We start from the raw sequence: 15,640 nt of genomic DNA, 5'->3' as shown, positions 1-15,640 counted from the left end.
TTTATTTATTTATTGACAAGAGACACAGAGAGACAGAGGCAGAGACACAGGCAGAAGGAGAAGCAGGCTCCATGCAGGGAGCCCGACACGGGACTCGATCCCGGGACTCCAGGATCACGCCCTGAGCCGAAGGCAGCCGCTCAATCACTGAGCCACCCAGGCGTCCCTTGAGTGAGCCCTTTATCTGATAAGATGTTTGCAAATATCTTCTCTCATTCTCTAGGTTGTCTTTTGGTTTTGTCAACTGTTTCCTGCGCTGTGCAAGAGCTTTTTATCTTGATGAGGTCCCAAAAGTTCACTTTTACCTTAGTTCCCCTTGCCTTTGGAGATGTGTCTAGCAAAAAATTGCTGTGACCGAGGTCACAGAGAACACTGCCTGTGTTCTCTAGGATTTTGATGGATTCTTGTCTCATGTTTAGGTCTTTCATCCATTTTTAGTCTATTTTTAAGCATTTACATCATCCTGTCTGCTACAGATAGCTGTGTGCATGTCTTCACCCAAGTTCCCAAGCTCCCCAAGGAGAGAAGATGGAAGGAAATTAATATCTGAGTGAGAAAGGAAGGCTGGTGGTTTAGCCTCAGGGTTAATTGCAGTGAACATGCGTGGAGATTCTGGGTCCAAATTCTGTTTCTGGATTCAGGTGAGGGGAGACACAGAGGGATCATCAGATCAGGACATGAATCCCAAATGCCAGACACCATGCCGAGCAGGGTAAACACGTTATTTTATCTAACTTCCCAATAAACTTGTAAGACAGATATTCTTCCCACTTAAAAGATAAAGATCATGAGACACAAAGAGCTTAAGAAACTTGTCCAAAGTCACCAGCTAGGTAGCAGCCGAGTCCACATGAAGATCCAAGTTCACCTGACCCCAAAGCTGGTGCTCTGCCAATGACACTGTACTGCCAGCAATGGGCTTTCACGATACATAATTCCTCCCTGAGTCCTGCTGACCCTCCGTCCCACCACACACACACACACACACACACACACACACACAGCACAAGACCTGGCACACGAGAGCCCTAGTAGATGTTTCCAGAACTGAACTGAAGAACCATGAACATTTTTTGAGGCAGGGCCTGTCTTACCCGTTATTTTGCCATTTGCCTGGGAGATGCTCCCAGGGGCAGGGACCACCAAGGGGCTGGCCTGGATGCCACAGAGAGAGCTTGCTCTGTGCGGGGACAGGAAAGGAGAGGTGAGGAGCCTTGAGGAGGGCCGTGCAGGAATCTCCATGCCAGTTCTGCTGCCTTGGCCGAGGACACCGTTCTCTAAATTTCCATGGTGCTACTATGTTCCCACCGCTGGGCCGTGCTGGCTTCCATTTGCAGATTACCAGACTTGTGCCAGAAAACGTCACCTACTCTCCCCAAGCCTCGGTTCACCATCTGTAAAAGTGTGTGTGATCCTGTCTGCCTTCTCTATATCAGAAGTCTGATGTGGAGATCAAGGGTTCTTTTTGTAATTTATGTAAAGGTTCTTTGTAAACTGTGATTGGGGCCAAGGGCAGGCTACCCCAAGGTGGGCCACTTGGGCATATTGATTATTTAAATAAGTTACTTAAAAGCCAGTTAGTGCAAGGACACCCAGGCCCTCCTCTGTCCCCTGAAAGCAGGACACGGATCTCCCATGTGGAAGGCAGACTTGGACCAGGAGGTAAAGAGTCTCCTGATCACCAGAGATGAGAAATTTAGAGCTGAGAAGGCTGACAAACAACCCTTGTTTATTTTTTATTGTTATTTTTTAACTTACTTACCCCTGCAGCCCAAACTCTGCTTAAAATTCCTCACTAGTTGAAGCTCCCGACGGGACGTTTTCTTTGTCCTGTCAATTCCTCACAGATGTATGGTCTCTCTGTCTAGAAAGTACAGAAATGGCCTCCTCTGTCATTTCTTTAGGTCTCAATTTCATTATTGGGCCTCCATGCTCAGGTCATAAAACTTTGAGGTTTTTTTTTTTCTTTTTTCTCTCTCTTCTGTTATCTATCTCACATAAGTTCAGGTAGGAGGCCTTGAGGGTAGATAAGAATTTTTGCTTCCCTTCACCACCAAGTTTTAAATGCAGCAAGGGATTCATCAGTAGGCCTAGGGGACTCCCCAAAGCCTGACTCCCCAAAAGCCTGTGGGGACAATCCTGAGGCAGGTGGCCTTCAAACCACACATGCTGATTTTTCCCTGAAGGAGAATGAAAGCAAAAGCTTGAAACTCAAGACAAAGATCAAAGCCTGGCCCCTCCTGCAGATTTCTCAGAAGCTTCCTTCCCCTGACCTCTGGTTCCCATGCCTGTCTCTTGCCACCACTCAGGTCCTCAGCGACAAAAGCAAGCAGCAACAATCTAGAAGGACAGAAACAGCTGCTAAGTGCCAGCTTTGAGATCTCCTACTGAAGTCGTTTATGGGACACAGCAAGTTCAATTCCTGATGAAGGCTGACTCCCGGGGGGGCTGGTGGAAGAGGGAGGAGGGGCAAAGATCCAAAAGAGGATCATGCTTGAAATGGCAAGATGAAGACGGAACAAGTCCCCGATCTCATGCCGCCACCATCAGCCGGTGTGGAGAAACCCAGGTTCCCTGTGACTCATTAGCAGAAGAAATGTGAGAGTGACAAGGACACAGTCTGGGCCTGCCCAGTCTGAGATGGTAGCACATGCACCACACACACACACACACACACACACACACACACACACGCGCACGCACACACATGCACGCAGACATGCGTACACACATGGAGCCTGGCTCCCAGGGAGGCAGCATCTTCAGGGAAAACCACCCATGGCTAGAGTGCTGCAGGCAGGGAGGGGTGCCCGGGAGGTAGTGGCGGGAAGAGACTTACCCATGAGAAGACCAAGCAGGAGCAAGGACCCTGGTAGAGAGAGACCCACGGTAGCCCCAGCAGACTGGCCTGCCTCAAGACAGCCGGCCAACGTGGACATGTAAATGTCAGCCCACAAACACTTCCTCCTTTTAGAGTTCACCACAATAATCACATGTAGCTTCGGAGTCACAAGAGGTAGAGATGAGGGGACACGTGAGAAAAAGACCAGGGGAGCTATTTCCAAGTCAAAGTTGATAATGTCACAGCCATGCTATAAACCCTTCAGAAGTCCCCCACTCCTGCAAGGTAAAGTCCAGGCTCACAGCTCTGGTAGATAAAGTTTTTCCTGTTCTCTTGCTTCTCGTCAACCTTGACCTCATGCCACGTCACCACTTCTCTGATCTTGAACTCCAGTCACAGCAGACTATTTCTAGACTCTTCTCCCAAAATGCCTTGGGTTTTCTCAGCCCTGTAAATTGACTCCAGCAAATCTGCTTACTGGATCGCCCTAATCTCTGCCACCTGCCTCACCCACCTCACCTTAGCCTTTCTTTCTCATCTTTCAATTCCCACTGACTAGCTCAGTGTCAGCACGTAGTAGGGGCTTAGCTCCTACATGATTGCTAAGTGCATAGCAGACATTGAGTCAACAGGCAGAGAAGAGCGAGCCCAGAACGACCCAAAGACAGAAAGGAGGAAAGCACAGGCTGCTGGCTGTAGCTTCTTTAGCACAGAAACAGGGTAGGAAAAATCCAGGAAATAAGACCTTTAGGACCACCTCTACCTCCAACCACGAGCGACGAGGTCAGATATTATTTCGTAATTTGTGCTTTTGGTGATATGACTGAAGGAGTTGCGTGAAAGTCCTGATCCATGGGTAGAGGGAGGGAAAGAGGAGAGGAGACACAGGTGTGATGCTCCCTTCCCCACCTCTCTACACCAAATAGTCCCCGTGGCTCTGCTAGGCTCTGCAGACAGTTGACATGTCCATGAGGATGTCATTGTGACTAGTGTCTCCCGTCAGGCCCCTTACTTCTCAGACTTTGACAAGTATCTCCCTGGCCTTCAGTGAATGGAGGTCAGGTGCCCCAACAAGACTTGTTGAAAAGAATCCACATGTTGCTTTGAAAAAGGTCACCAATGACCTCCCCTTGGTCATAGCTTATAGACTCTGGTCCTTATCCTATAGGAGCGCCAATTAAGTTTGACACTGGGACCCTCCCTACTTGAAATTCTCTCCTCTCCTGGACTTCTGGATACCATTCTCACTGAGTTCTCCTCACTCATTTATTCCTCATACATACCAGCTCCTGCTGGGTGCCACAAAGGCACTGTGCCAAGGGGCCTGAGAGAAGATGATAGGAAGTCTCTACAACCATGGTCCTCACAGGCTAGTAGGAAAGAAAATCATGTTGATGGAAAAACAAAGTAGGATGCTTTAGCCTTGCGTGTGGGTACAGTGGGGTGGATATGAAGCTTTCTGATTTGAAACATGCCTCTGCTGCTTACCTATGATCTTAGCAAACTACTTCCCAAGAAGACTTCCCCATTATCATTTATTTCCTTGAAAATGATTTTTGTGTATAAAAAAATTATCCATAGGCTTTATTGCTTTTAAGAATTCATATTAAATTTACCAAAAAAAGTTTTTGAACTTTGACCAGTCTCAAGGGCAGTTCAGCTTGTAAATCATATTCCATTTACAAATGAGGCAGCCCTTAACCTCCTTTTGGGAGGCTATTGATAATATTTGACACTTTACAAATTTATAAATGGATTTCTTTAAGGACTTTAAATCTCACTATTGAACGTAATCCATTTAGTTTCCTTTTAAAAGACTTTTGTTTTTTTCAGAGTTGAAAACAGACCTTACGATAGAGTTCTTCTGCTTTTCTTTTTTTAAGACATAAGATATAAATATATTTTTAGTATTACTATTTTTATTCCAGGAGAGTCAACATACGGGGTTGTGTTAGTTTCGGGTGCACAGTATAGTCATTCAACACTTCCATGCATCTCTCGGCGCTCATCACGACACGTGCACACCTTCATCCCCATCACCTATTACCCCCATCCCGCCCGCCCACCTTAGACAAAGTATTTGAATCAATAAATAAGACTCCCCAAATACAAGAAGGCTTGTAAATTTAGTACATTGAGCTTATTAGTATGGCAATTCATAAGTTTTCTTCAAATATTCAATACTTCATACAGACTTCAATTCAACTGTCATAGTGCTGTGTTGTGACAGACGGCCGCTGCACATGCGGTGAGCACAGCATAACGTATAGACCTGTCCAATCACGATGTCGTACACCCGAAACTCATGTAACATTGTGTGCCAAGCATGCTTCAACAAAAAATGTATTAATTAAAAAAAATAAAATCACAAATGTAAATCAGTTGTTCAAACGCATAGTTCAAATCAGAACCACAAAGTTAACTATCACATTAGTAAGCCTGATGTCAAAAAAAAAATTTTTTTTAAAGTAAGCCTGATGTCTCAAATAACACATATATGTAAACAAAAAGTACTAACTGATACCCTGAACATGCCTACCCTGAGTTCCTTATCTATCCAGGACTGAAAGATTCATAAAGGACACGGTTATGTCATCTGGATTCCAGCTATTTTCTGGGGCACCTGCTCCACCAACTAAGGTTGCTTACTGACCAGAAACATCACTGAGACATCTACTCATGGTACCTACCCAGGTGCCTTTATCTGCTTTGTTGATGTCCTCTAAAAGCCTGGTCTCAGGTGCCGGGGTGGCTCAGTCGGTTAAGTGTCCAACTCTTGGTTTTGACTCAGGTCCTGATCTCATGGTTGCAGGATGGAGCCCCGCACTGGGCTCCGCTCTGAGATGGGAGTCTGCTTCAAGATTCTCTCCCTCTGCCCTTCCTTCTACTCACTCGTTCATGTGCACGCATGTGCTCTCTCCTTCTTTCAAATAAATAAATAAATCTTTTTAAAAGAAGGCTAGTCTCATAGCCTGTGTCCCTCGATTCAACTTGCACACTGTGATATCGTCTAATTCTTCCCTTTGCTGTAACTATAGCACTGGACTTGTTGTTGCATTTCTTTTAGCTCTTGAGATATTTAACTATCTCTCCATTTAAGTGTAAAAAGCTTTAAACTTGTTGAGATTCTGTATTCTTTTCATATTCTAATCTACGGGAGTTATAAACACGTCAAAAACTCACATAATAGGGCAGCCCCGGCGGCTCAGCGGTTTACCATCGTCTTCAGCCCAGGGCATGACCCTGGAGACCCTGGATTGAGTCCCACGTCGGGCTCCCTGCATGGAGCCTGCTTCTCTCTCTGCCTCTCATGAATAAATAAATAAAATCTTTTGAAAAAACCCACATAATATTAAAAGTGATGTCAAAAAAAATACAGTTGTATAAAACGCAGGGTCATTTTACTTGCAAAGTTAACGAAGGGCTGGTTAGGAACTGGTGGTGGATCAGTGCAGTGGAACGTGGGACAGTGGCTGCAGGATCCAAATTACAGCTCAGGCTGGGATTTGATGCTCCCTGGGGGTGATGCCCAGTTGATGGATGATTCTGGTGCCTGTGCATGGCTGGACTTCTGGGACAGTAGCAGGGATTCCAGAAATTTTCCAGTCATTGGCCCCTGGCAGTTGCTGACCTGGCCCAAGGACACAGAGAAACTGGAGATGCCAAACTCAGCTTGCCTCCTCCCTGATTCCCAGCATAAAATGCCTTTGTATCCATGACTCAATGAGAATATTAGTCCTTGCTGTGTGAAGACAGGGACAGGGTGAGTACAGGACACACTTGCCAACTGCATTATATCAAAATTCATATTCCTTTAGGTTTTTACTGTACTTAAATGCTCACACTTCAATTGGAGTCTATGTATCACAAGATTGTGTCCACCTGTGTTCACCACTACCGAGAGGGTTATTCTGGTGACAGTCATCTTTAGTTGCTTTGTCTCTAAGGAGGATAGTAAGAGTACCAACCAAGCAGGATTGGTTTGAAGAGTAAAAGAAAATATGTGAAGCACAAAGCATCACTCATAGTCATTGCTCAATAAATGTTGGTGAAAATTTGTATTATCATCAGTATCTTTGACCCACCTGCCACTTTTGTCCTCTCCTCCCACTCAGAGTGTGACTGCTCTCATGCTCTTACCTGGGCTCCCTGACAGCCTCCTACCTGACCCCTCACCACAGCCCCATCCCTTCCATCCTCTCCCTCCTGCTGCTGGAGTAAGCTTCCAAACAGGTCCTTGAATAACACTGCACCCCTGCTTAAAAATACCTGCTAGAAGCTCTTTGCCTTTAGCTGATGTCTTGGTGAGTTCGTGGTGCCCTAACAGCAATGCCAGAGACTGGGTGGCTTATAAACAGCAGAACTTTACTTCTGACAGTTCTGACAGGGGCTGGGCAGTCGAGGGATGGAGCCGATTCAGTGTCTGGGGAGACCCCACCAGCTGCTTCATAGACGGTATCTGCTCACTCTCCTTTCACATAGCAGGAGGGGCAAGGGAGCACTCTAGGGTTGCTTTCATAAGGACACTAATTCCAGGGATCCCTGGGTGGCGCAGCGGTTTAGCGCCTGCCTTTGGCCCAGGGCGCGATTCTGGAGACCCCGGATCGAATCCCACGTCGGTTCCCGGTGCATGGAGCTTGCTTCTCCCTCTGCCTGTGTCTCTGCCTCTCTCTCTCTCTGTGACTATCATAAATAAATAAAAATTAAAAAAAAAAAAAGGACAGTAATTCCATTCATGAGGGCTCTATGCTCGTGACCGAATCACCTCCCAGAGGCCCTGCCTCCTAACACTATCCCCTTGGAGATAAAACGTCAACATATGAATTGAGAGAACAGAGGGGACACAAATATTGAGTCCACGGCACCTGGGTTATAAGACCCTTTATCTGGGCTGCGGAAACCTCTCCTGGTCATGTGTCCTGTGATTCTCTCTAGACAACCATGCTCTAGTCACAGGCCAGGACTAGCGTGAGGCAAGAAAGGGGCCTAAGGCACAAAATTTCAGAAGAGCCTCACCCTCAGGCTTGCACGGTGCCGCCGTGACCTGAAGATGCCCTCTAGTGGAGGATGCCTGCCACCCTCATCGTCCCCTCTCCCCCTCCCATCCAGACTTCCTGGGCTCAAATTCTAACTATAAAACTCAAAGTAAGCTACTTAGCCTCTTTGTGCCCTGGGTTCCTCATCTATAAAATGAGGATGATAAAAATACTTATCGCATAGAGCTGTTGTGTGGATTAAATGAGCCCATGAGTGTCAGGAGTTAGGGGAGGGTCTAACACCTGACAAGTAGTCACTGAGTGTCACCTGAAACCACCCGTTTGGCTTTCCTATAAGTTCTTTCCAAGTCCTCTCAGGCTACGGCCTAAACAATCATATGATCTGAGTCTTACGACACCAACAAGTCACAGTTGAACTAACCACTAAACATCATCTATTTAAAGAGTCCGCTTCCAGGGGCACCTGGGTGGCTCAGTTGGTTAAGCATGTGACACTTGATCTCAGCTCAGGTCCTGATCTCAGGGTCATGAGTTCCAGCCCTGCGTTGGCCTCCACACTGGGTATGGAATCTATTAAAAAAAAAAAAAAGAAAGAAAAAAGTCAGTTTCCCACAGCAAGGTGAAGGGAATAATGCTGTCCTCCAACCTGCCGAGTGCACAGCTGCCCCTGGCAACATCCATCCTCAGAGCAGCTTTGCTGGTGCTTCCTTCAGATCAGTTAAAAGCCTCTCAGTTGTACATGACGTGAAGCCAACGCAAAGTGGCTTCATGTCAGGGCTTAAGCAAAAGAGTGACGTCATCGGACCATGATATTTGTTATCGATTACTATGCAACAGATTACAGAATCTGAGAGCTTAAAATAAGCATTTGTTATCTCACAGTTTCTGTGGATCAGCAATCCAGGCACGGCACAGCTGGTCTCTCACAAAGTCCTCGTCACGTCAGGGTAGCCGCTGCCAGCCTCGCCCCCACGGCTCTTGGCAGCCTCAAGTCCTCATCAAGTGTTGGCAGACATCAGTTCCTTGGTGGGTTTTTGCTGGCAGGCTCCCTGGCTCCTTGTCTTGAAGCCTTTAGCTCACAACACAATACTGGGTCCCAGCAAAGGGAGCGGGGTTAGGAGAGAGAGAAACAGAGAGAGACGCGCACACACACCAAGATGGAAGACACGATCTTGCGCAACCTAATCTCAGAAGTGACACCTTAGCCACACCTGCTGCCACATTCTACTCAGTAGAATCAAGCCACTGCACCCATCCCACTCTCAAGAACAGGTGACTACAGGTGACTACAGGGACGCCTGTTTGGCTCAGTCAGTAAAGCATGGCACTCTTTTTGTTTAAGATTTTTTTATTTTTTAAGATTCTTTTTTAAGATTTTATTTATCGATTCATGAGAGACACAGAGAGAGAGAGAGAGAGACAGAGACAGAGACACAGGCAGAGGGAGAAGCAGGCTCCATGCAAGGGGCCCTGATGTGGGACTCGATCCCAGGACCCCGGGGTCACACCCTGAGCCAAAGGCAGAGGCTCAGCCACTGAGGCACCCGGGCGCCCAGCATGCGACTCTTGATCTTGGGACCCCTACACCAGCCTGAGCAAGGGGAGGAGTCTGTGGTGCCAGATGCAAACAACCCTCCCCATCACACACACACACGCACACGCACGCACGCACGCATGCTCACACGCTCACACACTGACACACACAGGGGTGCTGTGGTAAGAGCTTCCTCTTTCAGCCCGAGAGCTGAGAGCACATCATCATGGCGGGCCCAAAGAGACATCCGGGTGGCGGGGCTCCACGGCCCTTCTCCAGTAAACCATGGAAGAGCCAGCCTCATGCATTCTCTTCTTTTCTGTGGAACTCTCTCCTCTTCCTGTTCTTGGGTAAGTCCCCGCTACGGCCACCATCTCTCTGGGCTGGTCACGTTCTTATTGGTAAGATCAGGAAACTCCTCTCCCGTGGTAATTCCCCTTGGGTTTCACTTTATTCCCAGATGTTTCACCTTTATCCCCAGACTAGTTCCTCTCACCCTCACACTTTCCTACTAAGAAATGCTGAGTGATGAATTTGTTCTCTGGATAATGTGGATAAAATCCACAGAGAGATAGAGGGGAATCCTGATGACAGGCCACCCCCTCTTTCCCAGGGACACATAGAACTGTTGGAGCTTCTTTCTACGTCCTGCCATGTTTATCACACATTCCAAACTTCAGGCTTCCCTGCGGGATCTGGAGATGGTCTCATGGCCCTGGGCTAAGTGGCTTCTCTCTGAATGTCCTTTTCTCCCCTCATCCTACCTCTCCATCAAGGCCCAAGTCCTACAAGTTTTTGAGAAACATCTCTCAGCAGCATGGCCGATGGCCAATGGGCAGAGCTGACCCAGTACCCCAGGGAGGGTCTCAGCTATCTGGTACAGTGACATCTACTGTCCCTCTGGACTCCTGTTTCCCCCAGGACCTTGGAGGTTAGCACAGGTAGCATAGGGGCCTGAGAACAGTGGGAGTTAGAGAGGTGGGCAGTGAGGGGAGTTCTAGAAGGACTCCCAGATGATATATGGGGCAGGGCCTAGACTCCAGGCCTGGGTTCCAGTATGACCTCTTTTCATTTTCCATCTTAACTTTGTTCCCACAAAAACATCACAATTATCACAGCTGTTTATATCTACACCCAGCTCTTGGGGTGCTACTTGGTTGCGTTGGATAAACCTGAAGTTACCCAATCTACTGTCACCCAAGCCTCAGCTGACCAACAAGCAAATTTCAAGTCAAAGAGGCACTTCCCTCTGACTAGCTCCACTGGTTGGGGTATCCTCAAGCTTCACTGTTTTGGTCTAGCAGGGAGTTTCTTTGATGTCTTGTGTCTCCAAGGAATGGTTTCAGGAACTTAGGAGGCAGAAGGGTGAAAAATCTTTCCACTTTAGTATGTCAAGGAGAAAGAATATCCCATCCCCTTTTAGGGGAGCAAGAATTCCTGTCCCTTTCAAGGTCCTTCTAGCCAGAATAAGAATCAAATTGACATGAAACAAATTAACAGAACACAATCAAAAATTTTTTTTTATTATTCATGAGAGACACACAGAGAGAGAGGCAGAGACACAGGCAGAGGGAGAAGCAGGCTCAATGCAGGGAGCCCGATGTGGGACTTGATCCCGGAACTCCAGGATCACACCCTGGGTCAAAGGCAGGCGCCAAACCGCTGTGCCACCCAGGGATCCCCAACACAATCAAATTTAATAGCAGATGGGAAACCACACAGACATGGAAATTCCAAAGACTGTTGGGGCAAAATGTGGTATATATGTCATCCCAAACTAAGGAGAAGGGGGCAGGGGTCTGAGACTTCAGAGCAAAGGAATGTAGTTTATAGGGTGGAGAAGAGCAGATGTTGGTAATTAGATATTTGCCCCACCATACAGATGGGTCACTCAGATAAAATTTATCTCTGCTAATAACCCTTATCTGGGAAAGACCCCGAATTTAGATCCTTCTGTGTGGTTAAGGGAGGGGCAAAAGTATCTCTTGAGCCCACAGGGTCTTGATCGCCCTCAGCTCAGAATAGTCCATGCTCCAAAGTGGTGGGCCTAGTATCGGAAACATTTGAAATCAGATCTTTGCTCCATTATTTCCTAGCCGTGTGAGCCTCTGTTTCTTAAATGTAGAAGGTGATTAGTAAGACGTATCATGCAAGACTCTCTTCGAGATTAAAAATGATTAAAAATGATATATGTAAGCAAGCGCTTGGCACATAGTTGGTGGAAACGGATTGTTATAATAATCACTAAGTGCATGATTTGGAAACTATTAAAGGTGGGGAAGCCAAATTCGGTTACTGAGATCATTGAATAAATACCCTTTTATTATTTGCCAAATGGCATAGTTCAAAATAAGATGGCCAATACTGGGACTCCTGTCACTGTACTGAGAGTCCTATAGCGTTGTTCCCCGTGACAGTAACAGGATTGGACCTATAGGAACCACATCCCACTCCTATCAAGTCTGTGACCCTTTGCTTAGCTTTGATGTGAGGAGAAACGGGTGCAGTCACACGTGCCCAGCCACGACTCAGGACCTTCTGGCCTCCTGGGATGGGGGTGGGCAGCGCTCTGGGCCACCACATTCTGGGGCATCTTGTTAATGGAATCTGGGCTCTGCAGCTGACCAACTCTGTAATCTCGGGCAAGTGGCGAAAACTTTCGAAATGTTAGCTCCTTGTCTGTAGAAAGGGGCTAATTTTCAGATAATTTTGAGGATCGAATGAGGTGATTTCTACAGTGTTAACATGCCGTAGCAATCATAAGCAGTGTCTTCCAGAAGGGAAGAGCTCTCTTTCGGGTAACTTCAAACGAGCATTGCACCAACCCAGCTTCTGCCTTCGGACTCCCCTCAGAATCCACCTCAACTGACCTAGCCTAGCTTTTCCTAGGTCCCGAGCTTGGTCCTCCGTAGCCACCTCTCTACAAAGTCCGAGTGCTTGACCGATACCGGTAGAGAACCACCTTCCCGCCCCCTAGCCCCGCACCAATCTGCACCAATCTGGTGTCTCTTCTATGTGTCTGCAGAACCCTATACCCTCTGGGCCTTCGGAGCACACCTCAGCCTCTTTCCACCCCTCTAGGCTGTACTTTGCTTTTCCTGTTTCTCTAACATTTTCTATATATTTTTCCCACCCAGATCCCTGGAGTAATCTGGGTCCTGAACCCATCTGATTTGATCTGGAATTTTCAGAGGACTCTCCAGAGCCTCAGAAGCCCTTGAATCTGGGAATCCAGACTGGGGTCACCCAGCAGACACTCCCAGGGCCCCTACAAGGAAATGAGTTGCCTTGGACAGATGCCGGGCCTGTGGAAGCTGTGGTAACAATGTTTATCGGGGATCTTGGTCTTTCCCAAGATGAAATCAGGAGCAGAATCAATGCTACTTAACTATTCCCAACCCCGAACCTTGTTCCTAAGGACAGACCAGATTTCCCTGGCCAAGGCAAAGCCAGTCTGAGATCCCCTGAACAATGAAGTAAAAGAAGGGTGAGACAGAGATGAGAAGTGTTCTTTTTGTTGCCAACATTTCATTATGAAAATTCTTGAACACAGAGAACACTTGAAAGAATTTTGCACTGAACACTCATGTGCTTTGCACCCCAGTTCTACCATTAGTGTCGTTTCGCTTGCCTTCTCATGCCCCTGTCCATCTACCCACCCTGCTAGCCATACATCAACCTATCTTATTTTTTAAAAGACACTCCTCTTTAACTTTTTTTGTTCTTTATGATTTACAGCACTCTGTTTTTATTCCGTCTCTACTATATCCCTAAGGAAAGATAGTATAGGTGTGAACGTTTCTGTCTTATGGATGAGTAAACTGATTCTCAGAGAAATGCAAAAATTCACCCAAAGTCACAAAGCTAATTCCCTTTCTGGGACAGAAATCTAGAAAGTCTGTTTTACTGATTATTGTACATGCGTTTGTGGGACAGAGTGTTTCTTAAGTGAGGGAATGAATGAATGATTCTGTTTAGGCAACAAGCCTAGAGGGAGGAGGGCAGGAATTTCATTTCATTTCTCCACATCTGACATTTCTTACTAGTGCGTCTTTATTGAATGAGTGAATGAAGGCTGCCTTGAGGAGTCCAGCACCTCCACCAAGTCCCTCTTCTGTCTCTGCAGGGCCAGGAGCCTCTGGAAAGGACTCAGCCCAAATGGAGGTGCCAGGGATTCTAGAGGGTTCGGTGACTTTCATCCTGAACATTTCAATAGACAAAGAGTTGGAGCACGTCACCTGGAGTCGTCCCCAAAAAGCTCTTGCTTTTGCAAATGCACAAAAAGATATTATCATTATGGACAAAAGCTACCAGGACCGACTAAACATCAGCTTCAACAGTTACTCCTTATCTCTCAACAATCTGACTTTGGAAGATGCAGGACCCTACAAAGCCCAGATAAATTATAAGAATGCTAAAGTCACCACTGACAAGGAGTTTTTCCTGCATCTCTATGGTGAGTTCCAGAGACTTCTGTGGGTTTTTATCATTTATTGAAGAATTTTAAAATTTATTTTGAGATGGGAGTGGGCAGGGGGAGAGAGAGAATCTGAAGCAGACTCCACTTGGGGCTCAATCTTATGACCCTACATCATGACCTGAGCTGAAATCACGAGCCAGGTGCTGAACCAACTGACCCACCCAGGCACCCCTCATTTTTTTAAAGATTTATTTATTTATTTGACAGAGAGAGAGAGAGATCACGAGTGGGGGGAGGCATAGAAGGAGAGGGGGAAGCAGACTCCCCATTAAGCACAGAGCTAGACATGCTTGATCCCAGGACTCTGAGATCATGACCTGAGCCAAAGGCAGATGCTCAATCGGCTGGGCCATCCAGGCATCCCTGATCTTTTATTTACTTTTTTAAAAAACTTTATTTATTTATTTGAGGGAGAGAGTGAGTGAGCATAAACAGGGGAGAGAGGGATCCCTGGGTGGCGCAGCGGTTTGGCACCTGCCTTTGGCCCAGGGCGCGATCCTGGAGACTCGGGATCGAATCCCACATCGGGCTCCCGGTGCATGGAGCCTGCTTCTCCCTCTGCCTGTGTCTCTGCCTCTCTCTCTCTCTGTGACTATCATAAATAAATAAATAAAAATTAAAAAAAAAAAAAAAAAAACAGGGGAGAGGCTGGGAAAGGGAGAAGCAGGCTCCCTTCTGAGGAGGGAGCCTGACTTTGGGCTCCATCCCAAGACCCCAGGATCATGACCTGAGCTGAAGACAGTTGCTTAACCGACTGAGCCACTCAGGTGCCCCAATTTTTAGAAGCAGATTTCCCCCCCACCCCAGGTGTTTACCCCTCTGGGACAAATAGGACTACCATGTTGGTCCTTTACACCCAGTTCTATGAATATAGCTGCAGAGTGAAAACACAACCAAAATATGTTTAGGAAGCATTTGTACTATCTTTTCTACAACTCTGTTAGTACCCTTTACCCACCTATACTAGCTTGCTAGGGTTGCCGTAACAAAATACCACAGACCGGGTGGTTTAAACAACGGAAACTTATTTTCTCAGTTCTGGAGGGTAGAACTCCGAGATCAAGGTGTCAGCAGGTTGTTTTTTTTCTTGCTCCTAGGTTTGCAGATAGTCACCTTTAAGGGGGGGAGGGGGTATTTATTCGTGAGAGACACAGAGAGAGAGGCAGAGACACAAGCAGAGGGAGAAACAGGCTCCCTGTAGGGATCCCATGACCCCGGGGTCATGCCCTAAGCCAAAGGCAGATGCTCAACCACTGAGCCACCCAGGTGCCCCACCAGCGTTTTGATATGTCCTCATATGGTCATCCCTCTGTTTGTCCTGTCTGTGTTCTAATCTCCCGTCATGCTGGATTAGGTCCACCCTAACAACCCCATTTTTTTAAGGATACTTAAAAAGTCTTTATACTTGGGGATAAACTTTTGTAGAAGAGAATTTTAAAAAGAAATGAGAAGTTTAGGGGATCCTTGGGTGGCGCAGTGGTTTGGCGCCTGCCTTTGGCCCAGGGCACGATCCTGGAGACCCGGGATCGAATCCCACGTCGGGCTCCCGGTGCATGGAGCCTGCTTCTCCCTCTGCCTGTGTCTCTGCCTCTCTCTCTCTCTGTGTGTATGACTATCATAAATAAATAAAAATTAAAATCGTTTAAAAAAAATGAGAAGTTTAAAAGTGCTCTTTTAAATAGTTTTTATAAATGAATGAATGAATGAATAAATAAATAAATAGTTTACTGGTTAATATACAATCCATATAAGTCATTCTTCTTTTTAAGTTTTTTTTTTAATTCTGG

At 46.7% G+C, this 15,640-nt stretch overlaps 1 protein-coding gene and 1 long non-coding RNA gene across 7 annotated transcripts in view; one reads left to right on the top strand and one right to left on the bottom strand.

Moving 5' to 3' along the window:
* Positions 1-169: 169 nt before the first annotated feature.
* Positions 170-3,143, bottom strand: LOC111094568. The gene is made up of 4 exons (XR_005385547.1): positions 2,840-3,143; positions 1,763-1,864; positions 1,095-1,394; positions 170-631 (listed from the first exon to the last, which is right to left on the bottom strand). It is a non-coding gene; the product is annotated as an uncharacterized LOC111094568 (long non-coding RNA).
* A 6,369-nt stretch (positions 3,144-9,512) lies between these two features.
* The window catches only part of LY9 (lymphocyte antigen 9), a 31,447-nt gene continuing 25,319 nt past the window's right edge, over positions 9,513-15,640 (top strand). For 2 of the 6 annotated variants that reach the window (XM_038586324.1, XM_038586320.1), the window contains exons 1-2: positions 9,514-9,723; positions 13,500-13,829. In XM_038586324.1, coding sequence (XP_038442252.1) covers positions 9,600-9,723; positions 13,500-13,829 — 454 coding nt within the window. In that variant the 5' untranslated portion in view covers positions 9,514-9,599. Of the gene's footprint in view, positions 9,724-12,510; positions 12,693-13,499; positions 13,830-15,640 lie in introns of all 6 variants that reach the window. The other 4 variants (XM_038586323.1, XM_038586322.1, XM_038586321.1 and 1 more) reach the window with 4 other exon arrangements.

This window comes from Canis lupus, chromosome 38, assembly GCF_011100685.1.
Source record: "Canis lupus familiaris isolate Mischka breed German Shepherd chromosome 38, alternate assembly UU_Cfam_GSD_1.0, whole genome shotgun sequence".
NCBI classification, from domain to species: Eukaryota; Metazoa; Chordata; class Mammalia; order Carnivora; family Canidae; genus Canis; species Canis lupus.
This window is presented reverse-complemented; position numbering and strand designations above follow the sequence as displayed.